The sequence below is a fragment of the Eumetopias jubatus genome, unplaced genomic scaffold, assembly GCF_037043125.1.
Source record: "Eumetopias jubatus isolate StellerSeaLion01/CBP00866 unplaced genomic scaffold, mEumJub1_p1.0 scaffold_4, whole genome shotgun sequence".
NCBI lineage: Eukaryota > Metazoa > Chordata > Mammalia > Carnivora > Otariidae > Eumetopias > Eumetopias jubatus.
In genome coordinates, this window is record NW_028274810.1 from 136,655,799 (window position 1) to 136,681,352 (window position 25,554).

At 36.4% G+C, this 25,554-nt stretch overlaps 1 protein-coding gene across 1 annotated transcript in view; it reads left to right on the forward strand.

The window, feature by feature from the left end:
- Positions 1–25,554, forward strand: part of NUDCD1 (NudC domain containing 1) — a 75,811-nt gene that overhangs the window by 43,764 nt on the left and 6,493 nt on the right. Inside the window, exon 8 of the mRNA XM_028122504.2 lies at positions 1,034–1,159. Coding sequence (XP_027978305.2) covers positions 1,034–1,159 — 126 coding nt within the window. The remainder of the gene's footprint in view (positions 1–1,033; positions 1,160–25,554) is intronic.

Below are 25,554 nucleotides of genomic sequence, written 5' to 3' on the forward strand. Positions count from 1 at the left end.
TACATTATTGTTTTAATTTTAATCAGTTCTCTTTTAAAGAGATTAGAGGGGAAATCTTACATTGACCCTCATACCTGTCATTTTCTCTGTTCTACATTTCTTTGTGTTGATTCACATTTCCATCTGTTGTCATTTTTCTCCTGGCTGAAGAACTTCCTTTAGCATTTTTTATAGTGTAGGTTTGCTGGGTAAATTCTCTGTTTCTGTTTGCTGCAAAAGTACTTAGGTTGTCTTCCTTTTTAAGTATCTTTGTTAAGTACATGAGTCAATGTTGATAGGGGTTTTCCCCATCACTTGAGTTATACTCCATTGTCTTCTGGCTTGCATAGTTTCAGATGAGAAGTTGGCTGTCATTTGTATCTTTGTTCCTCTGTTCATAATGTGTTTTTTTGTTCTCCTCTGACTACTTTTAAGATACTCTCTTTATTACGGCTTTTCAACAAGTTGATTATAATGTAATTTGCAGTGAGTTTTTTAATGTTTCTTTGACCTTTTTGAATCTGTAGGATGATAGTTTTCATCATTTATTGACCATTTCTTCTCATTTTTTTTTCATTCTTCCTGCCCTCTTCTGGTTACTCATGTGTTAGACCATTTGATATTATTCCACAGGTCACTGCAGTTCTGTGTTGTTTTTTTTTTTTTCCTCTCTGTATTGCTTTGTTTTAAGCTCACAGGTCTGCCATGTCTGATTAGTTGCCAGTCCTATCTTTTTTACTTTCCATCTCAGATACTATATTTTCATATTTAGAAGTTCAATTTGGTTATTTTTTTATGTCTTCCATACCTCTGTCAACATATACATCTTTTTCTTTACATCTTTGAGTATATAGAACATGTTTATAATACCTGTTTTAATATCTTTTTCTGGTGATTTCATCATTCTGTTATTTCTGTTTTTGTTGATTAGGATTTATTGGTCATGGGTCTGAAATTCAGTTTTTCATTACTGCTACAATTTTGATCTTTTTAAGAATGAAGATATCCATTCTCTTATTGTTGAAAGTTTATTTATTTTATTTTCTGGTCTAAGAATCCAAATCCAGAAAAAGAAAAACCTCCTTGTAATGCTCAAGAGTTAGAAGAATGTGACATTTTCTTTGAAGAGAGCTCCAGTTTATGCAGATTTGATGGCAGTACATTAAAAACTACTCACGTGGTAAGTTCTTGATCATTGTATTTCTAAAAATTTATGAATAAATACAAGTTACCGTGAGATGATAATTAATTGACCAAATGTATAATTTGCAAAGCTGGCTTGATTGGCAGTTACTGGCTATGATTTAAAACTCATCACTCCATGAAGTGGCAGTTTTATACCACCATCCCTAATAAAACAATGTTTTGTTGTTTTGGTACTATTGCATATTTGATATCTTGTGATTGGGTTTTTTCTGTTCAGGTTTTTATATATAGTTACAACTAATCTATAATAACCTCATATTTTTTTTCATTTGAAATTATGACAAATATTTCTTCATGTTCTCATTTCAATCTGGCTTAATGGCTGGGTGACACTATATAATGTTACTGTTGGAGTTCATGTGTGTACGTACTGATTGTCCTACAGATTATAGTGTACATCTTTAATACATTTTTTTCAATTGCATTATTTATGATGATGATATTTTTTTAAAATCCCTTCTTTACATGAAGCCTTTTTCTGTATTCAGGTATTTTATCTTAAACAGTTACAGAAGTCAAATTAATAAGTCATAGACTAAGGCTCTGACAAATTGATTTCCACTCGATAGTCTCATTAATAATATTAGCAGTTATTACCTATTTCATTGCATCTTTACCGCCCCCTTCAGTTTTTGTTTGATCTTTACTATTTGGTTTGCAAGATACAGGATTTTTAGTCTGATTTTTTTACTGTTGACTGTTTCATAATATTACTTTTGACTCTTGTGAAAAATTTTTTCACTTGTTTTGGTGTTTCTGACTGACTTGTGTGACCTTTTTTATAAAATGTGTTCTTAAAGAGCATGTATGATAGACTTCCATTATAAGTAAGTTCTTCTTCAGAAAGTTGAGAAATATACATATGATTCCTCTTTAGAGATGATATTTGATAAAACATTTTCAGCATTTGCACATACTCTAAAACTGTTTAGTCACAGTTTAGTGTTAATTGCTGGTTTAACTCCAATGATATGCTATTTGTATATATTGCAAAATGATCACCCCAATAAGTCTAGTTAAACATTTGTCACCATAGTTAGAAATTTTTCTCTTATAATGAGAACTTTTAAGGTCTGCTCTGTTAATAATTTCAAATATGAATTACAGTATTATTAACTGTAGTCACTGTGCTATACCTCACAATACCCAATACTTATTTATAACTGGAATTTTATACCCATTGACACCCTTAATCCATCCCCCAGCCACCATCAGGTGTGAGGTGTGAGGGCATATCTCATGGTGATTTTGATTTACATTTCTTGATGCTTAATGTTGAGCACCTTTTTATGTACAAGTTGGCCACCTGTAGCTCTTCTTTGGAAAAAATGTCTATTTAGTTCTTTCAGTCATATTTTAATTGCATTGTTTATTTTTGCTATGTAATTATAGAAGTTCTTTATAAATTTTGGATGTTAACCCCTTATCAGATATGATTTACAAATTATTTTTCCTATTCAGGAGGTTGCCTTTTCATTTTGTTGATCATTTCCTTTGCTGTTCAGAAGCTTTTTGGTTCAAAATAGTCCCACCTGTTATTTTTGCTTTTGTTGTCTTTGCTTCAAAAAATCATTGTCAGGACCAATGTCAAGAAGCTTACTGCTTCTGTTTTCTTTTAGGAGTTTTATGATTTCAGGTCTTATGTTAACCTTTTTAATCCATTTGAGTTAGTTTTTGTATATGATGTGAAGATAGTGGTCCAGTTTTGTTCTTTTGCATGTGGCTATTCAGTTTCCCAACACTGTTGAAGAGACTCTCCTTTCTCCATTGTGTATTCTTGGCTCCTTTATCATAAATTGACCATATATGGGTGGTTTTACTTCTGGACTCTGTTCCATTGGACTCTATTTTTACGCCAATACCGTACTGTTTTAATTACTACAGCTTTGTAATATAGTTTGAAATCAGGAAGCATTTTTTAAGATTACATTGGCTATTTGGGATCTTTGTGGTTCCATATGAATTTTAGGATTTTGTCCTATTTCTGGGAAAAATGCCATTGGGAATTTTGATAGGAATTTTATTGAATCTGTAGATTGCTTAATATAGACATTTTAACAATTTTTCCAATCCGTGAGCATGGAATATCTTTCCATTTATTTTTGTTTTCTTCAGTTTCTTTCCTTGGTGTCTTATAGTTTTCAGTGTACAGGTTGTTGACCTCCTTGGTTAAATTTATTCGTAATTTACTCTTTTCAATGCAATTGTTAGTGAGATTATTTTCTTAATTTCTCTTTCCAGCAGTATGTAACTGGCATATAGAAACAACAGTTTTTTGTATTTTGACTTTGTATCCTGCAACTTTACTAAATTTATTAGTTTTAATAGTTTTTGCTAGAGTCTTTAGGATTTTCTGTGTAATATCACGTCATCTGCAAATAGTGATGGCTTTACTTATTCCTTTCTGACTTGGATGCCTTTTCTTTTCCTGCCTAATTGCCCTGCCTAGGACTTCCAATACTATGTTGAATAAAGGTGGTAAGAGTGGGTATCCTTTTCTTGTTCCTGATCTTTGAAGAAAAGCTTTTAGCTTTCCACTGTTGGATTTGATATTAGCTGTGGGCTTATCATATGTGGCCTTTTATGTTGAGGTATGTTCCCTCTATACCCATTTTTTGAGAGTTTTTATAAATGTTGAATTTTGTCAGATGCTTTTTCTCCATGTATATTATGATCATATGATTTTTATTCTTCATTTTATTAATGTGGAGTATCATGCTAATTTACAGATATCGAACTCTTCTCACATTTCTGGAATAAACCTCACTTGGTCATATTGTATGACCCTTTTTATGTATTGTGTTTAATTCATTTTGCTAATATTTTATTGAGGATTTTAACATCTGTTTTTATCATCAATATTGGCCTGTAATTTTCTTTTCTTGTGGCATTTTTTGTCTGGTTTTGGTTATCAGGGTAATGCTGGCCTTGTAAAATGAGTTTGGAAGTATACCCTCCTCTTCTATTTTTGGAAGACTTTGAAAAAGATTGGTATTAATCTAAATGTATGATAGAATTCACCAGTGAAGCTGTCTTGTCCTGGACTTTGTAGGGAGGTTTTTGATAAATGATCACTTTATCCATTTCTTTAAGTTGTCCTATTTGTTCATGGTAGTCTCATGATCCTTTGTATGTCTATGGTATCAGCTGTAACTTTTTCATTTCTGATTTTTTGAGTTCATTCTTTTTTCCTTAGCAAGTCTAAGTCTAGCTGGGTTTGTCAATTTTGTTTATCTTTTCTAAAGAACCAGCTCTTAGAGACTAAAAAGACAATAGAAAAGATCAGTGACACTGTCATTTATTTCCACTCTGATCTTTATTTCCTTCTTTTTACTAACTTAGGGCTTTGTTCTTTTTCTAGCTCCTTGAAGTATAACATTAGGTTGGTTGGTTGTGATTTTTCTTGTCTTAAAGTCTGTTTTGTCTGATATAAGTACAACTACCCCAACTTTTTTTTGGTTTCCACTGAATGAAGTATTTTTTCCAGCCCTTCACTTTCAGTCTACATGTGTCCTTACATCTGAAGTGAGTCTCTTCTAGGCAGCATATAGATGGGTGTTGTTTTTTTCTTTCAGCCACTCTGTATTTTTATTAGAGAGTTTATTTACATTTAAACTAGTTATTGATAGGTATGTACTTATTGCTATTTTGCAGTTTCTCTGTTCTTCTCTTTTTGTCTTCCTTTGTGATTTGATGATTTTCCATAGTGGTATGCTTAGATTCCTTTCTCTTTTGTATATCTACTGTAGGTTTTTGCTTAATGGTTACCATGAGGTTTACATTTAACAGCTAAGTTTGTTTTATATTGGTAACAGCTTAAGTCTGAATGCATTTTAAAGCTCTACATTTTTACTCCCTGCAACATTTTATGTTTTTGATGTCACAATTAACATTTTTCTAATCTTGTGTATCCCTTAACATACTTTATTTTTACTACTTTTGTCTTTTAACCTTCCTATAACATTGTAAGTGATTAACCCACCATCTTTACATTAGAGTATGTATTTACCTTTACCAGTGAGATTTATATTTTCATGTGTTTTACTGTTACTATTTGGCATCCTTTTTGTTCAGCTTAAAGAAGTCCCTTTAACATTTCTTACAAGGCCAGTCTAGTGGTGGTCAACTCCTTCAGCTTTTGCTTGTCTAGAAAACTGTTTCTCTTGCCATTCTGAATGATTTCCTTGCCAGGTACAGTATTCTTGGTTGGAAGATCTTTTTCTTTCAACACTCTGAGTGTATCATACTGCAACCTTCTGGCCTGCAAAATTTCTGCTGAAAAAACTGTCATGAGTCTTGGTGGGATGGTGGTGGTCCCTTGAATAAAACAAGTTGTTTTTCTTTTCCTGCTTTTGAGATTCTCTCTTTGTCAGGGCATCTGGGTGGCTCAGTTGGTTAAGCATTGGACTCTTGATTTCAGCTCAGGTCATGATCTCACGGTAGTGAGATTGAACTTCATGTTGAGCTCCATGCTGAGCGTGGAATCTGCTTGGGATTCTCTCCCTCCCCCGTGTACTCTCTCTCTCAAAAAAAAAAAAAGTTCTCTCATCTTTAACTTTTGACACTTTAAATGTGGTATGTTTTGATGTGGGTCTCTGAGTTCATCTTACTTGAAACTTTCTGGGCTTCCTGAATCTCAGTGTCTTTCCTGCCCTAGGTTAGGGAAATTTTCTGCCCCTTTCTCTTTATTCTGGGACCCCTATAATGCAAATGTTCTGCTTGATGTTGTTACATAAGGTCCTTAAGCTATCTTCGCTGTTTTTTTTTTTTTTTTTCTTTTTGCTGCTCTGATTTGGTAAGTTCTACTGCCTTGTATTTGAGTTCACTGATCCTTTTCTCTGCTTCATCTAGTCTGCTGTTGAACCCTTCTAGTATATTTTTCAGTGATTGTATTCTTCAGCTCTGTGACTTCTATTTGATACTTTTATTTTCTATCTCTTTTTTGAAGTTTTCACTTTGTTTATCCATTCTTCCATGCTTGGTGAGTATCTTTATGACTTATTTTGAATTCTCCATTGGGTAAACAAACCACTTACCTCCATTTCATTAAGATATCTTTCTGAGGTCTTGTCTTGTCCTTTCTTTGGAATGTATTCTGTTTCTTAATTTTCCTGACTTTCTGTGTTGGTTTCTATGCATTAGATAAAACCACCAACTCTCCCAGTCTTGCAGGAATGGTCTCTTACAGGAGATGAACCTTATTGTTCAGCTCTACCCTAGCTCTTGGTTGTCTCAAACTTTTTTGATTGCCCAAGCAGCCTATTTTTACTCTTAGTAGCTCCCAGTATTTGAGGGTGTACCAACACCTGTCAGTGTCCCTAAGTGGACGATCCCAGTCAGCAGCTACATTCAGGCTGATTGGAATCCTGTCCCTCAGGCAATGGCTTTTAAAGTATGCAAAACATATAGTCATGTGGGACCATAAACAGAAGTCCCACTGTCTACCAGAACCAGGTAAACTAGAGGTGTCCCTGGATGGCAGCCACAAAAGTCAGGATGCCAGAGAAGTGTACAAGCTCCTTTCTAGGAGTTACTGGCATTCTGGAACAAGGCAGAGGGATAGCACAATAATAGTACCTGATGGTCTCCATCCCTGGAAAGTATCGCAGAAGTCTCTGTATGTGTGTCAAACCAAAAGAAGCCTGTCCCTCGGGCTGAAGTTCCAGGCCAAGTAAACAGGCCTTTTTCACAGAAATCTTGGGATATGTTTCATTATGCTAGTGCTGTGCCCTGGTGGTGGTAGCTGGCCAAGAACTGCATCTCTAGTTGTTACTGTCCCATGGACCCAGGAATAAAAACCCCCTGGCCCCCAGAGATAGGCAGTTAGGGGACATCCGCTGGGTAGCAGCCATAAAAACAGACTACCAGATTAAAACCTGGGGTTCTTGATGTGTATACAACAAGCTTCCCTCTGGAGATGCTGTGCCCTGGAGCATAGCAGAGGGAGAGTGCAAAGGTAGTGCCAACCATCTGAGGTCTCTGGAGAGGGTCTCTCCCTCAGGCTACAGCTATGAAAATAAGCTAATAGTCCCCTTTTATGGAAAGAAAGACTGCGTACTTCAGATTTTTGCCTCTGTGCTTTGCCCTAGGGGTGGTAGCTGGTTAAGAATGCTTTCTCTGTCTTATATAGGCTTGTGGGACCTGCAGGCCTAAACCCCTCTGGCTACCAGAGCCAGGTGATCTAGAGGCCCCTCTTGGGTGGCAGCCACAAAAACTGGGGCACCGTTTGAGGGTACAGACTCCTTTCTGAGAGGTACCAGTGCTCTGGAGTGAGGCAGAGGGAGAATGCAAAGTTGACACCTGCTGTCTCTGTCTCTTAGGAGAGTGGTAAATTAGATGCTTTATAATAAGATAAGCAGATGAACATCTTTCACGGAAAGTCTGAGTACTTTGCAGTCAGCTGCCTCTACGACTGTTAAGTCTGTGTCCCATAGCTCTTTAGTAACAGTTTCTCAGTTCAAGCTCCCTTGGCTTTCAGACATAGATGTTTTGGAGACTCATCTCTCAAGTGCAGGTCATGAAAGGTGGGGTGCCTGATATGGTGTTAAACCTATCATTCTGCAGGGAGTAGCTCGGTTTTTCAAGTTCCTCTTGATTATAGGTGACTGTACCAGAGTTTATGTGCAGTTTATGGTGAGATTATATCTCAGCTCCTCTACCTGCTTGGATATGGTTTTTTTTTTTTCCCCCCATATGTAGCTGTAGGTTCAGTGTGTCCATGTGAGGAGGTAAGTTCGGGATCTTTCTATGTTGCCATCTTGAACTGTATCTCCTAAATATCTTGTCTTTGTTTCAGTTGGGTTAAATTTGAGACCAGAGTTTGTTTTTTATAATTGAGCACTTTGATTTTTCTATTATTAGACATTTTATATAAGAAAAGATTCTGTGAAGTAAAAATGCATAACCATTACTGTTTGGGTATAAGTAGAATGGGTATAAACGGAACAGCTCCAACAAATAAGTAGTAAGTACATCTTCTTTCCAGAGGCAGAATTGGCTTGTCAGTGTACTGTGTGAAAGTCAAGGTCTACTTCGTCAAATGGTGTAGTTTCTTGATATACCCAAGAGGGTACCAGTTGGCTTGTCATTGGAGGAAGAGAACAAAGAAAGCTATGTTATTTTAGATGTTCACTGCTACATCCACTTTAGGAATGAAATAGTACTTCATTGACAATCTGTACTTCTTCAGTGTTCTCTTCAAGTTCTCTCTTCTTGATTTCATTTGTCATGACTTTGGACAATTTGAAATTACCTGTACATGGAAAGGTCAGTATATGTCCTTACGGTTTTAAGAAAATACTATAACAAAAAGGTCAGAATTCTATATTATAAATGACAGATTTTTCAAAATATAAAATTCCCTGAAAGAAATGGAAATCAGGGTTAGAATTTGACATTTGGAAAATAAAATGTTAAATGAATATATGCAGCAGCACAGTAAAAGAAATATTAAATAGTATATCTGGGAAAGAAAGGTAATAAGATGTGGTCACTGGGATATAAAGCACAAATCAGATTTCAAATACAAATAAAGAGGAATTATTTTTGTTTCTGTCTAGAGCTGTACTTTACAAAATAGTAGCCACTGGCCACATAGTAGTTAATGACTATTTGAAATGTAGCTTTCACATAAGTGTGAAATAACCACCTTTTGAAATCTTAGAATAAAAAAGAATATAAAATACATTAATAACTTTTATTTGAATTTTTATGTTGAGATAATAGTTTAGATATGTTTGGTTAAATATATTACTGTTTTTTCCTGTTTTTATTACCTTTTAATGTGACTACTAGAAAATTCAAAATTATGTATGTGGTTTGCAGTTTCTGTTGAATAACACCAATCTGTAGTGATCAAATTAAATATAGACTTGAGCAATCAAAAGGTGATAGGATATTTTTAAAAATTAAATTACAGTGAGTTTCAGATCAGAATTTTTTTTTTTTTTTAATTTTTATGTATTCATTTGACAGGGAGAGAGAGCACAAGCAGAGGAAGCAGCAGGGAGAGGGAGAGGCAGCCTCTCCGCTGAGGAGGGAGCCCAACATGGGGCTTGCTCCCAGGACCCTGAGATCATGACCTGAGCTGAAGGCAGACACTTAACCAACTGAGCCACCCAGGTGCCCCAAGAGCAAATGATATTCATCATATACTGCTTAAAACATGAGACTGAAATACCTGAAAAAAGTACTTGCAACTTATAAATAAAGCCATCAAGACGAGAAGCAGAGGAGTTACAAAGAAGAAATAATTCTTTTAGGTTAATGTCATTATGAAAGCTAGTAGAAAAGTCATGTGTCCAATATACTGATTGTTTTAAGAAGATATTAAGGATAAGATCAGAAGTTATAGAGGAAGGAAATATGTTTAGAAAGGATCTAAACCAGTGGTCCTCAAGCTTTTTAGTCTCAGGACCCTTTACATTCTTATATTCCTTGGAGTATCAAATTTGACCAAGTATTAGAAATTAATCTTATATTGGGGCGTCTGGATGACTCAGTTGGTTAAGCGTCCAACTCGATTTTGGCTCAGGTCATGATCTCAGGGTCATGGGATCAAGCCCCACATCAGGCTCTGGGCTCAGCAAGGAGTCTGCTTGAGAGTCTCCCTCTCCACGCACCCCCATGCACGTGCACCCTAATATAAATAAATAAACCTTTTTTTAAAAAAATAAATTAAGCTATATAATAATTTCCCTAATATGGCCTCCATAACAAAGTACCACAGACTAGGTGACTTAAACAATAGAAATTTGTTTTCTCACAGTTTTAGAGGCTAGAAGTCAAAGATCTAGGTGTTAGCATGGTTAGATTCTTCTGAAGCCTCTCCCCTTGGCATGTAGATAGATGGCTGTCTTCTCTTTTTAGTAATCACATGGTCTTTCTTCTACTTGTGTTTGTTTCCTAATCTTTTATAAGGACACCAGTTGTATTGAATTAGGACCCACCCTAATGACCTCAATTTAACTTAACCACCCTTTTAAAGGTTCTCTGTCGAAATAAGGTCACATTCTAAGGTACTGTGAGGTTAGGATGACTTAAACAGATGACTTTGGGAGGGCTACAGCTTAGCCCATAACAATATCCTTCCCTTAGATTCTAGCACTTACTAACATTTTGCCACATTTTTTTTCTTACTCCTATTTGCTAAAACATTGAGGAATGAGTTGCACAAGCATGTCCCTTTACCCCCAGTACCTCACATACACACTAAAAATGAAGGCATTTTCCTAGATAACCACAATACAAGTCAGGAAGTTTAACGTCGATACAGTACTTTTATCTAATATAGTTCATATCAAATTCTACCAATTGCTCAAATAATGTACTAAATGGCAATTTTTTTTTCCTGATTTGGAAACATACTGCAATTAGTTGTGATGTGTCTTTAGTCTTCTTTAATTTGGAACACCCAGTTACCCAGCTTTTATGACATTGACTTTATTTTGTACCTTTTATGAACTGTATCCAATATTTCCTCAAGATCAGATTCAATTGATGCATTTTTGCCAGGAATACTTCTTTTTTAGTGTATCCCATGAAGAAGAGCTTCACGGCAGTTTTCCTTACCATTGTGGTATGAAATTTAATTGGATGGTATTCACCAGGTTTCTCTGCTCCTAAGTTACAATCTTCCCCTTTGAATTAATAAGTACTTCGTGTGAAGGTCAAAGTAATCTCTGTGAAGGGTTTGGTAGGTTTTGTCATTTCCTTCTGCTTCCCTCCCTCTAGTGGCTTCCTATCTGTCACATTTAGAATAATGTCTGGGATTTTTACCATGATCTATAAGCCCTCTTCTGTAACTCACTGTATGTATTTTAAAATCGAGACTCAGCATGCACATGTGAAACAAAAATTTCACAAAACAGTACTATCCTTACTGTTTTATCTCATTAAAAATAGTATGGAATGAAGAATGTCTTATATAATAAGTTCTTTTTTGATCTACTTAGTTAATTTTACCAAAAATGTTGAGACCCATAGTTTAGAAAACACTGCCCTCCAGTGCTGATTGTCTCTCATACTCTACCATTTTTTCCTAGCTCACTTTTCTTTAGCCATGGTGGCCTTCATACCATTCCTCATACTAAAAACATGTTTCTGTTAATACTTTTTATACCTGAAGTCTTCTGCCTTGTCTCATTTGTCCCTTTATTGAGACCTCTCTTCACATGTTACCTTCCATCTCTTAATAACCTGTATTAAACAAAACTGCATTTCTATTCACCTGCTTTTTTTTCTCATGGCACTTTTCTGTTTCTTGATATATTTACATATTTATGTTGTTTGATACATTATGATACAGCTGAAGATCCAATCTGATAATTTTCAAAAGTGAAAAAAAGTTTTTTCTTATACTTCTTAAAAAATGGCTGTTGTCTACAGGTTTTAGTCAATTAAAAACTTAAGTGTATTTCCCCTGATTGTATTTTATGCCACTTAAGCTAAGATCTGGCATCTTCCTATGTTCCAATGTCTAGTCAATGTTAAAACATCATTTCATAATTAACTTACAAATGGATGTTCAAACAAAAAATGCAACTCGGGATTTTGTAAGGCTTCTTTTCTGTTGTTTTCAAACATCAGTTTTGGATATGCCACACATGCACAACTTATCAACAAAATTTAACTGTCCAAGCAGAATACACACATATTTTACAGTATGTGGGTTACCATATCTGAAATAGTGCTCAGCCAGGGACATCCTCGCTTGTTGCTTAATAATTACTATAAAAAAAGAATGGCGGAAGATAGTGAAGAGGACACTGAGCTCACCTTTCCCATGGATACACTGAGCCAACAATTTCATGTAAGGAAACTCAGTCTGAAAACGACCTAAAGACTGTCACAACAGATCTTCCACAGCTAAAAGCATAAAGAGAAGGCCACATTGAGAAGAGTAGGAGGGGCAGAAACACATGGTCATGAACTGAACCAAACCCCCAGCTTGGTGACCCATAAGCAAGAGGGATATCATGGGCTTAAATGAGTTAGGGGATCAATCCCCACACTGGATACTCTGGCCCTGGGGAAGTGTACAAGGAAGGTGAGTCCCCATAACGTCTGTCTTTGAAAATCAGTGGGGCTTAACTGGGGGAGCCAGAAGACAAGAGGAAAGCAAGTGTATGCTCTTAAAGGCGAATGTGCTATATTACTTGGTCTGAGACCCAGCACAGAAGCAGCAATTTGAAAAGCACATAGGTTATACATGGAAATGTATTGCTTAATTTCAGGACATATGCCAGAGGGGCAGGGGTCTGTAGGAACTTTCACTGGGAACAGAGGTGCTGGCAAGTACCATTTTTCTTGCCCTTCATCAACCATCACTCCCAATCTGTCCACCCCAGCACATGCTCCTCCAAAGTGGCTATAGCCTGGACCATCTGGTGGGCAGCCCTGGCCAGGACTAGTGCCCCTCTAAAACAACAACTGCCCAAGAAAGGGGGAGCTAGCCCCCCTACCAGTATCCCCACTGTAGCTACAGCCAGGCCTCTCAGCCAGTTGCACCAGGGGCAAGCCCTGCCCACCAGTGTACCTGCAGCAGTCATAGCCATTCATTACAGACAGCCAGGGTAAGGGCCAGTTCTGCCCACCAGTATATCCAAAGTTGCTCCAGCTGGGCCTCTAGCTGGTCATGCTGGTGGCAATTTCTTCCCACCAATGTGCCCACAGTAGTCATGGCAGTTCATTGTTGACGGCTGGAGGGCCAACCCTGACCACAGGCAACCCCAGACACAGCAGGAGGGTGCATGCAACCCACACAAAGGACATCCCTGGAGCACCTGGTTCTAGTGTTCTGGGGGCAGTTGCACTTCTAGGCATCACAGGATGCCTTCTACATCAGGCCACTACTTTCAAGACCAGAAGACACAGCTGACCTACCTAATACATAGAAACAAACAGACAAAATGAGGAGACAGAGGAATATGCTCCAAACAAAAGAACACGACAAAACTTAGTAAGCTAAACCAAATGGAGATAAGCAATCTACCTGATAGAGTTCAAAGTAATGTTTGGGCTTGGGAGAAGAGTGGATAAACAGAACTTCAACAAAGGGAAAGAAAATATAAAAAGTACCCATCAGGCTGAAGAATACAATAATTGAAAAATACACTACAAGGAATTAATAGATTAGAGAATGTAGAAGAATGGATTAGGAATCTGGAAGACAGGGTAGTGGAAAGCAACCAAGCTGAACAGGAAAAAGAATTTTTTTTAAATGAGGATACGTTAAGGGACCTCTGAAACATCAAGTGTAATAACATTTGTGTTATAGTGTTTTTAGGAGAAGAAAGAGAAAGCAAGAGAAAACCTATTTGAAGAAATAACAGCTGAAAATTTTCCTGTCCTGGGGAAGGAAACACACATACATATTTAAAAGCCTCAAACAAGATGAACTCAAAGAGGTCCATACGAAGACACAATTAAGTTGGCAAAAATTAAAGATACAGAGGGACTCTTAAAAGCCATAAGAGAAAAGGAAACAGTTACATACAAGGGAAACTCCATAAGGCTAATGACTGATTTTTCAGCAGAAACTTTGCAGGCCAGAAGGGAGTGGCATGATATATTCAAAGTGCTAAAAGGAAGAAACCTATAACCAAGAATACTCTACCTGGCAAGATTATCATTCACAATTGAAGGAGAGATAAAGAGTTTACCAGACAAAAGTTAAAGGAGTTCATCACCACTAAACTGGCCTTACACAACAAATGTTAAAGAGACTTCCTTAACTGGAAGAGAAAAGGCCATGACTAAAATTGAGAAAATTGTGAAGGAAAAAAAGGAAATATACAGGTAAAAGTAGAAGGTCAGTCACTTATAAAGCTAGTATGTATGTTGAAAGACAAAAGCAGTAAAATCAAATATATCTTTAAAAATTAAGAGATACACAAAATAAAAGATGTAAAGACAGGGGCGCCTGGGTGGCTCAGTCGTTAGGCATCTGCCTTCGGCTCAGGTCATGATCCCAGAGTCCTGGGATCAAGCCCCACATCGGGCTCCCCACTCTGTGGGAAGCCTGCTTCTCCCTCCCCCACTCGCCCTGCTTGTGTTCCCTCTCTCGCTGTGTCTCTCTGTCAAATAAATAAAAAAATCTTAAAAAAAAAAAAGACATACATAAACATGGAAGAGGAAGTATATATGTATATATGTGGTCCTTTTAGGTTGTGTTCTAACTTAAGTGACCATCAACAATGTAGACTGCTGTACACATGGGATATTATATATGAACCTGATGGTAACCACAAACTAAGCCTTTAATAGATACACAAAATAATAAAGAGAAAGGAATATAACACTAAAGAAAGTTAAGTCACAAAGAGAGCAAGAGAATGGAACAGAAAACTACCAAAATAACCAGAAAACAACAAATGGCAATAAGTACATACCTATTGATTACTTCAAATGTAAATGTACTAAATACTCCAAACAAAAGATATAGGGTGACTGAATGGATTAAAAAAACAAAAAAACAAAAAAAAAACGATATGTATTCAGCCTATGTGAGACTCATTTCAGACCTGAAGATACAGAGACTGAAAGTGCAGAAATGGAAAATGATCCCATGCAAATGGAAGTGGAAAAAAAAATCAAATAAAATAGACTTTGAAACAAAGACTATAACTAGAGACAAAGAATGTATAATGATACATTCAAATAATGATAAAGGGATCAATACAACAAGAGTATATACCAATTGTAAATATTTATGCAACCAACACAGGAGCACCTACATATGTAAAAGCAAATATTAAAAGACAAAGGGAAAAATTGACAGTAATACAGTAAGAGACTATCAACCCACTTACATCAGTGGATAGACCATCAAGACAGAAAATTAGAGGGGCGCCTGGGTGGCTCAGTTGGTTAAGCGACTGCCTTCAGCTCAGGTCATGATCCTGGAGTCCTGGGATCGATTCCCACATCGGGCTCCCTGCTCAGCCGGGAGTCTGCTTCTCCCTCTGACCCTCTTCCCTCTCATGCTTGAATAACCTAGAAAATGGGTAAATTCCTAGAAATATACAGTCTTCCAAGATTGAATCAGAAAGAAAGAAAAAATCTGAACAGACTGATAACTAGTAGTGAAACTGAATCATTAATCAAAAAACTCCCAAAAAACAAAGTCCAGGAACAGATGGCTTCAAAGGTGAATTCTAAAATTTAAAGAAAAAGTAATACCTATTCTTCTCAAACTGTTCCAAATAATAGAATGCTTACAGATTTATTCTACAAGGCTAGCATTACCCTGATACCAAAACCAGGCAAAGACACTTTAAAAAAAAAACTACAGACCAATATTTCTGATGAATATGGATGTAAAACTCCTCAACAAAATATAAGCAAACCAAATTCAACAATACATTAAAAGGATCATTCACCATAACCAAGTGGGATTTATTCCAGAAATGTAAAAATGGATAATGGGTTCATTATCCACAAATCTACCAACATGATAAACCACATCAACAAAATGAATAAAAATCATAAGATCATCTTAATACATGCAGAAACAGCATTTGACAAAATTTAACATCGATTTATGATAAAAACTTTGAATAAATTCAGGTATAGAGGGAACATACCTCAACATAGTAAATGCCATATATGACAGGGCCACAGCTAACATTATACTCAAACTGAAAATTTTCCTCTTAAGATCAGGAACAAGACAAGGATGCCTACTCTTTTTTTTTTTTTTTTTTTTTTTTTATTCGAGAGAGAGAATGAAAGATAGAGAGCATGAGAGGGAAGAGGGTCAGAGGGAGAAGCAGACACCCTGCTGAGCAGGGAGCCTGATGTGGGACTCGATCCTGGGACTCCAGGATCATGACCTGAGCCGAAGGCAGTCGCTTAACCAACTGAGCCACCCAGGCGCCCCAAGGATGCCTACTCTTGCCACTTTTATTTAACACAGTAAATAGCTGCAGCAGACAAGAAAAAGAAAAAGGCATCCAAATTAGTAGGGAAGAAGTAAAACTGAGTAGTTCCACCACTGGGTATTTACCCAAAGAAAACAAAAACAATTCAAAAAGATAAACATGGGGCGCTGGGTTGTGCAGTCGGTTAAGCATCCCACTCTTGATTTAGGCTCAGGTCATGATCTCCGGGGCGTGAGATTGAGCCCCTTGTCGGGCTCCACCTGGGTGTGAAGGCTGCTCAAGATTCTCTCTCCCCCTCTACCCCTCCCCTTCCCTCTCTCTTCCTCTCTAAAAACGGGGGGGGGGGGGAAGCCCAAAAGGTGTATGCACCCCTATGTTCATTGCAGTATTATTTACAATAGCCAAGATGTGGAAGCAACCCAAGTGTCCATCAATAGAAGAATGGATAAAGATGATGTGGTATGTGTTTATACACACACACACACACACACACACACACACACAGAAATATTACTCAGCTATAAAAAAGGATGTAATCTTGCCATTTGTGACAGTATGGATGGACATAGGAAGAAAGTATTACACTAAGTGAAATAAGTCAGAGAAAGACAAATACCATATGATTTCATTTATATGTAGAATCTAATAAAACAGACAAAAAGCAGAAACAGACCCATAAGTACAGAGAACAACTGTTGCCAAAGGGGAGGGAGAGTGGAAGAAACAGGCCTGTAGTTATAAGTCATGGGGATGGAGGATACAAGTATAAGGAATATAGTCCGTGGTATTGTAATAACACTGTATAGTGACTCTTGGTAGCCACACTTCTGATTAGCATAGCATGACATAGAGACTTACCAAATCACTATGTTGTTCATTTGAAACTAACAGAACATTAGATGTTAAACTGTATTTCAATTAATTAAAAAAAGTAAAATTGTTTGCAGATAATGTAATGCTGTATATAGAAAATCCTAAAGACCCCAAATTTGTTGGAACTAATAAATGTATTTACTAATGTTGCAGGATAGAAAATCAACATACAGAAATCTGTTGTGTTTCTGTACACTAATTACTATCATAAAGAGGAATTAAGGACATTTCATTGACAGTTGCATCAAAAGCAATTAAAATACCTAGCAATAAATTTAACCAAGGAGGTGAAAGATCTGTACTCTGAAAACTATATTTGATGAAAGAAATCAAACAAAACACAAGAAATGGAAATATATACCATGCTTATGGATTGGAAGAACTTATATTGTTAAAATGTCCATAACACTCAAAGCAATCTAGATATTCAGTGAAATGCCTATCAAAATACCAATAACATTTTTCACAGAACTAGAACAAAACATCCTGAAATTTGTATGAACCACAAAAGACCACTAATATCCAAGGTATTCTTGAGAATGAACAAAGCTAGAAGTGTCACAGTCCCAGATTTGAAACTATACTACAAGCCGTAGTAATTAAAACAGAATGATACACAAAAACAGACCCATAAATTAGTGAAACACAAGAGAGAGCCCAGAAATAAACCAATGCTGATATGGTCAATTAATATATGACAAAAGAGGCAAGAATATATGATGGGGATGGGGCACCTGGGTAGATCAATCAGTTGAGGGTCCAACTCTTGGTTTTGGCTCACGTCATGACATCAGGGGCGTGGGATCGAGCCTCATGTAGGGCTCCGCATTCAGCAGGGACTCTGCTTGGGATTCTTTCCCTCTCCTTCTGCCCCTCTCTGCCCCTTCCACCCTGCTCTCTCTCAAATACATCTTTTTTTTTTTCTTTAAAGAATATACAATGGGGAAGAGATAGTTTCTTCAACAAATAATGCTGGGAAAAGAATGAAACTGGACCATTTCTTTACACCATACACAAAAATAATTTCAAAATGGATGAAAAACCTGAATGTAAGACCTGGAAAGCCATGTAACTCCCAATAGAACACATAGGCAGTAAAGGCTTATACCTCAGCCTTAGCAGTATTTTTCTAAATCTCTTTCCTCAGGCAAGGGAAACAATAGCAAAAATAAACAATTTGGATTACATCAAGCTAAAAATCTTTTTGTGGGGCAAAGGAAACCATTAACAAAATGAAAGGTCACTTACCAATTTGGAGAAGAGATTTGCAAATGACATATCCAATAAGGGATTAATATCCAAAATATATAAAGAACTCCTACAACTCAACACCAAAAAAAAAAAAGTTTTAAAAATGGGCAAAGGACCTGAATAGACATTTTTCCAAAGAAGACACAACAGATGACCAAGTTACCTGTGAAAATATGCTCCACATTACTAATCATCAGGGAAATGCAAATCAAAACCACAGTGAATCACCATCTCACACCAGTGAGAATGGCTAGTATCAAAAAAGATAAGAAGTAACAAATGGTGAGGATGAGAGAAAAGGGAACCCTTGTGCACTTTTGGTGGGAATGTACATTGGTGCAACCATTATGGAAAACATGGAGTTTCCTCAAAAAATTAGAAATAACCACATGATCCAGTAATTCCACTCCTGGGTATTTATTGAAAGGAAATAAAAACTAACTCAAAAAAGCACTAATCCCCATTGTTTATGGTAGCATTGTTTATGATAGCCAAGAACCAACACAGGGAAACAATATGTGTCCATTGATTAATGGGTAAAGAAAATGTGTGTATACACACAATATAATATTTTTTAGCTATAAAAAAGAATGTAATTTTGCCACTTGTGACAACATGGATGCACTTTGATGGCATTATGCCAAGTGAAATAAGTCAAAGACAAATATATGATCTCACTTATATGTGGAATCTCTAAAAACAAAGCAAATGAACAAACAACAAAAACACCCATAAATACAGAGAACTGGTGGTTGCCAGAGGGAAGGGGGTAAGAAGACAGACAAAATAGGTGAAGGGGATTAAAAAGTACATATTTGGAGTTATATAAAGTCAGGGATCAAAAGTATAGCATAGAGAATATAGTCAGTAATTTAACAACCTTGGTGACTTATGGTAACTATACTTGTCATGGTGAGCATTTTGTAACGTATATGATTGTTGGATCACTAGGTCATACGCCAACTAATGCTGTATTACATGTCAGCTATGCTTCAATTAAAAACAATAGTTACTATAAAATGGGCTTTGGAGAGCATGCAGTGGTGATAATTAAGAACATGGGTTTGGAAGCATATCTGAACTGAAATCCAGTTGCCATTTATTAGCTTCTTAAGTCTCTTAACATCTTGTTTTTGAGTTTCCTCTTTTACAAAATGGCATCATGTTCTTAATTCTCAAGTAGTGAAGATTAAATAAGGTAGTTGTAAAATAATAGAAAATATGTATATATACTCTGCCTCCAGTTCCTGGCACCGAGTTCCTGAAACCCTCGTAATTTCCTAAATGGTAAGACCAGGAGGAGCATCTTTTAATTTTAATTAATTAATTTTAATTCTATTTAATTATCACACTTCATTTTCATTTACTTAATTCACTTAGCAAACTAGTTACTTCATTTGTAATCTTAATTTTGATTTTTCTTTTGGACAAGATTATGTTGTGTGGATTTTTAGTTTGCAGGGATGAGAGAAAACCTTTGGAATTATCTTGAGATGGATGTTTAGTGTGAACATATGTGGAGATTATAGGGAGTGGTAGAAACAATCTCTTTCAGATCTCATGAAGAACTAGAAGGTCATCCTATAAACAAATGCATTGGCAAGTCAGGTCTAACGGAGAAGTGGAATAGTGTTTAGAAAACAGCACATAGTTTTAATGAACAGGTAATCTATCTCTTGAGAACCAAATGTCCCTTGCTCTGTACTTCAGTGCAGTGTATGATATCCTTCTTAGATTATTTTCCGTAAGTAACAGAAGTCTTAAGCTGCTGGGAGAAGAGCATCAAATCTTAGCATCCCAAGGGCTCAGAAGAAGACCTATTGCTGCTAAGGGAAATAAAAATAAAAACTTTAAAAAACACCATTTCTGGGCCTGGGAGAGAAATCAGATCATCTGAAGCCCAGAGACTATTTATTAGACGTTTTCTACCGCTGGAGGAAGGACCATGTCACTGAAAAGGCCCAAACCCTGAAATAACTTAACACTAGGGGAAGTTGAAGGATGTTTCTCACATCCTGTATTTAATCAAAAATTACAAGGCAAAAAAAAAAAAAAAACAATAATACAAGGCACACAAAAAGAAGAAAGAAAAACATCCCACTGTCAAGAGACAAAGCAGACCAGGTAACCAGACTCAAATGTTATGTATTTTGGAACTACCAGACAAGGAACTTAAAATAACTGTGTGATGTTAAAGAGTTTAGTAGAAAAGATGAATTACATACATACATAAATAAATGCAGAATTATAGCAGAGAGAGACTGTAAGAGAATAAAATGAATATTCTAGAAAAAAAAATCACAGCAACAAGAATGCCTTAACAAACTCATCAGTATATTCAGTACATCTGTGGAAAAAGAATTAGCGACCTTGAAAATAGGTTATTAAAAATTAGAACCTAAACCAAAGTGGGGGGTGGGGTAGGGATTAAAAACAAAAAACAGCATTTAGGAGCATTTACATCTGATTGGAAGCCCAGAAGAGACAGAATAGTCACCAAAATAGACCATATTCTGGCCCATAAAATAATCCTCAACAATTTTTTAAAAATAATCACAAATGGAATGTTTTCTGACCATAACAATTAAATTAGATATAAGTAAAACAGAAAAATCTGGAAAACCCGCAAATAATTTGGAAATTAAAAAACACATTTCTAAATAATCCATGAGCCATAGTGGACCTCACAAAGGAAGTTAAGAAATTTTGTATTGAATGAAAATGAAGCATAGTACATGTAGGATGCCCCTAAAGCAATGCTTAGAGGGAATTTTTATAGCATTACAGGTTATATAAGAAAAATGTATCAACTTAATAGTTTAAGCTTGCACCTTAAATTTAGGAAAAGAGCAAACCAAATCTAAAGCAAAGAGGAGAAAGGAACTTAATAAAGGTAAGAGCAGAAATCAGTGGAAAATAATAAAAGCAATGAAACCAAAAGCTCATCCTTTGAAAAGATCAAACTTGGTAAGTCTCTAGCCAGAATAACCAAGGAAAAAGAAGACACAAATTACCAATATTGGGAATAAAAAGGTGCATAAAGGTCCAAAGACACTAAGGTGTAGTAATGGAATATTATGAGCAACTCTCTTTTCATATATTTGACAATTTAAGTGCAGCAAATTCCTTAAAAGACAAGCACAGTTCACTCAAGAAGAAATAGATAACCTTAGTAGTCCTTTATCTGTTAACAAGATTGAATTTATCGTTAAAAACCTTCTAACAAATCTCCAGACGTAGGTTGCTTCACTGGTGTTTTACCAAACAAAGAAACAGTATCATTCATCTACAAACTGTTCCAGGAAATAAAAGGAATACCTCTAAACTTACTTTAGGAGGCCACAGTACTCTGATAGCCAAAGATATGACAAAAAAAAGAAACGTATGAAAAAGGGGAAGCCAATATTGTCATGAATAAAATGTTGTAAAAGTTCTCAGTAAAATATTAGTAAATGAAATCCAGTAATAAGTAAAATGATAATACATCATGACCAATTATAGTTTATCTTGGGAATTCCAGGCTGATTCAGCATTCAAATATCAGTGAAATTCAGCATTATCAACAGACTAAAAATATTTTAGCCACATTTATGCCATTTATGATAAAAATGCTTGGCAAACTAGGAATTGAAGCTATATATTTATTATATAAATATAAATAAAACAAGACATAATCTTGTTTATTTAGCTGTGTAGAATACTTGATTTAAAATGAAGACAAGGAAGGCTGGAATTTATTAGGTAAAATGAATATTACACAGTCTCTTACTACACATAGAAGAATTCTAAATTGTTTACCTCATTAAACCATATGTTTTTTCTCACATTAAATTATTTGCAGTTAGTGTCATCAGACTAGTTAATTTGTTTTATTTAAACTTCCAGAAACTTGTTTTTTATTGTTATGTTAATCACCATACATCATTAGTTTTTGATGTAGTGTTCCATGATTCATTGTTTGTGCATAACACCCAGTGCTTCACGCAGAATGTGCCCTCTTTAATACCCATCACCAGGCTAACCCATCCCCCCACCCCCCTCCCCTCTAGAACCCTCAGTTTGTTTTTCAGAGTCCATTGTCTCTAATGGTTTGTCTCCCCCTCCGACTTACTCCCCTTCATTCTTCCCCTCCTGCTATCTTTTTTATCTTAACATATATTGCATTATTTGTTTCAGAAGTACAGATCTGTGATTCAGCAGTCTTGTACAATTCACAGCGCTTACCATAGCACATACCCCCCCCAGTGTCTATCACCCAGCCACCCAATCCCTCCCACCCCCCGCCACTCCAGCAACTCTCAGTTTGTTTCCTGAGATTAAGAATTCCTCCTATCAGTGAGGTCATATGATACATGTCTTTCTCTGATTGACTTGGTTTTGAGAGTATATTTAAAGCATCCAAATCTTATTTCAAGAATAATTTGTTCACTTTTTTCTGGGCAGATCTGCAAACTACTGAAACTTATGCATTATAGGAAGGTATAAAATTAAAACTGATGGGCATACAGGTGGAACTGTAGATAAAATAGAATTTATTTGACAATAAAATGACAAGCAGAATAATGAATTTTGCGTTTCTTAGTTTTGAAATGGTGCAAGAGTTTAGAAATTTGTCTAAATGAAATATGCTGATTAACACAGAGTAAGGGTTTTCTTTTTAATAGCTATTTACACATTTCTTAGGCATAAAATTAAGTGCTATATGATTCCATGAAGATCATTGCTAAGTTGCTATGCTTTCCCCATTAATGTTGTTCATCTCCTTTGTTTAATTTGGAATGCCAGTAATATTTAAGGAAGAATCTATAGAAGATGCCTAGAATGGCAGTAAAGAATATTTGGTTAACTAAGGTCTTTCTAAGTGCCAAGCACTATGCAGGTGCTTGAAATATATTTTACTGATTATAACAATTGTGAAATAAGTACTATTATTATCATATATTTACAGGAGAATGAAATAGGGGCTAAGTAGCCCACCTAGAGTCATAGTCCTAGAGCATATAAAGGAAATGAGATAAGTTTTATAGGAAAGGTATGAACTATCGTTGCCTTATTTCTTTTAACGTTGGAGAAAACTCAGAAGAGAAGGTACTATTTGAGTATGGCATAAAGTTCAGGCATACCTCCTTTTATTGTGCTTCATAGATGCAGTGTTTTCATTTGTTGTTTTGGTTTTGGTTTGGTTTGGTTTGGTTTGGTTTTTCACAATTAAAGGTTTCTGGCAACCCTGTGCTGAGCAAGTCTAGTGAGCCATTTTTCCAACAGCATTTGCTCACTGTGTCTCCTTGCCACATTTTGGTAATTCTTATAATAATAAAAAAAGTTTGAAAAATTGTATTTGTTACAGTCATCTATGATCAGTGATCTTTAATGTTAACTATTGTAATTGTTTTGGGGTGCCACAAACCTTGCTCATATAAGATGGCAAACTTAATCCATAAATGTATGTATTCTGACTGCTTGACCAACCTTGCCATTCCCTTCTCTCCCTCTCCAACCCTCCCTATTCCCTAAGACACATCAATATTGAAATTAGTCCAATTAATAACCCTACAGTGGCTTCTAAGCATTAAAGTGAAAGGAAACGTCACATGTCTGTCATTTTAAAATCAAAAGCTAGGCTTCTTGCCCGAAATGGTTAGCCATATTGTGAATGCAAAGGAAAAGTTCTTTTTTTTTTTTTTTTAAGATTGTATTTATTTATTTGACAGAGAGAGACACAGCGAGCGAGGGAACACAAGCAGGGGCAGAGGGAGAGGGAGAAGCAGGCTTCCCGCAGAGCAGGGAGCCCAATGCGGGGCTCCATCCCTGGACCCTGGGATCATGACCTGAGCCAAAGGCAGACGCTTAATGACTGAGCCACCCAGGTGCTCCAGAAAAGTTCTTGAAAGAAATTAAAAGTGCTACTCCAGTGAACACACCAGTGATAAGAAAGCAAAACAGCCTTAGTTGATACAGAGAAAGTTTTAGTGGTCTGGATAGAAGATAAAACCAAGCACAACATTCTCTGAAGCCAAAGACGAACCCAGGGCAAGACCCCAACTCTCTTAAGAGCTGTGGAAGAAAAGTTTGAAGGTAGCAGAGCTTGGTTCATGAGGTTTAAGGAAAGAAGCCATCTCCAAAACATGAAAGTGCAAGGTGAGGCACAGCAAGTTATCCAGAAAGTCTAGCTAAGATCATTAATGATGGTGGCTACACTAAGCAACAGATTTTCAATGTAGACAAAACAGCTTTATATTGGAAGAAGATGCCACCTAGGACTTTTCATAGCTGGAAAGGAAAAGTCAGTTCCTGGTTTCAAAGCTGCAAAGGACAGGCTTGACTGTTTTGTTGGGGGTGAATTCAACTGGTGTTTTTAAGTTGAAGCCAGTGCTCATTTACCATTCTGAAAATCCTAGAGCCCTTAAAAATTATACTAGGGGCGCCTGGATGGCTCAGTCGTTAAGCATCTGCCTTTGGCTCAGGTCATGATCCCAGGGTCCTGGGATGGAGCCCCACACTCCCTGGTTGGCGGGAAGCCTGCTTCTCCCTCTCCCACTCCCCCTGCTTGCATTCCCTCTCTGATTGTGTCTCTCTCTGTCAAATAAATAAATAAAATCTTTTTTTTTTTTAAGATTTTATTTATTTAAGAGAGAGAGCGAGCACATGAGAGGGGGGAGGGTCAGAGGGAGAAGCAGACCCCCTACTGAGCAGGGAGCCTGACACAGGACTTGATCCAGGGACTCCAGGATCATGACCTGAGCTGAAGGCAGTCGCTTAACCAACTGAGCTACCCAGGCGCCCAATAAATAAAATCTTAAAAATAAAATTATGCTAAATCTGCCTGCTTTTGCTATATAAATGGAACAACAAAGCTGGTTGACAGCATTTTTTTTTAACAACATGCTTTACTAAATATTTGAAGCCCACTATTAAGACCTGCTGCTTAGCAAAAGGATTCCTTTCAAAATATTACTGTTCATTGACAATGCATCTCATCATCCAAGAGCTCTGATGGAGATGTACAATGAGATTAATGTTTTCATGCCTGGTAATACAACATCCATTCTGCAGTTCATGGATCAAGCAATAATTTCAACTTTTAAGTCTTATTTAAGAAACACATTTTATAAGGCTATAGCCGCCATAGATTGTGATTCCTCTGATGGATCTGGGCAAAATCAGTTGAAAACCTTCTGGAAAAATTTGCCATTTAAGGTACCAGTGAGAACATTCTTGATTCTTGGGAAGAGGTCCAAATACCAATATTAATAGGAGTTTGGAAGTTGTTGATGATTTTGAGGGGTTCAAGACTTCAGTGGAGAAATAACTGCAGATATGGAAATAGCAAGAGAACTAGAATTAGGAGAGTCTGAAGATGTGA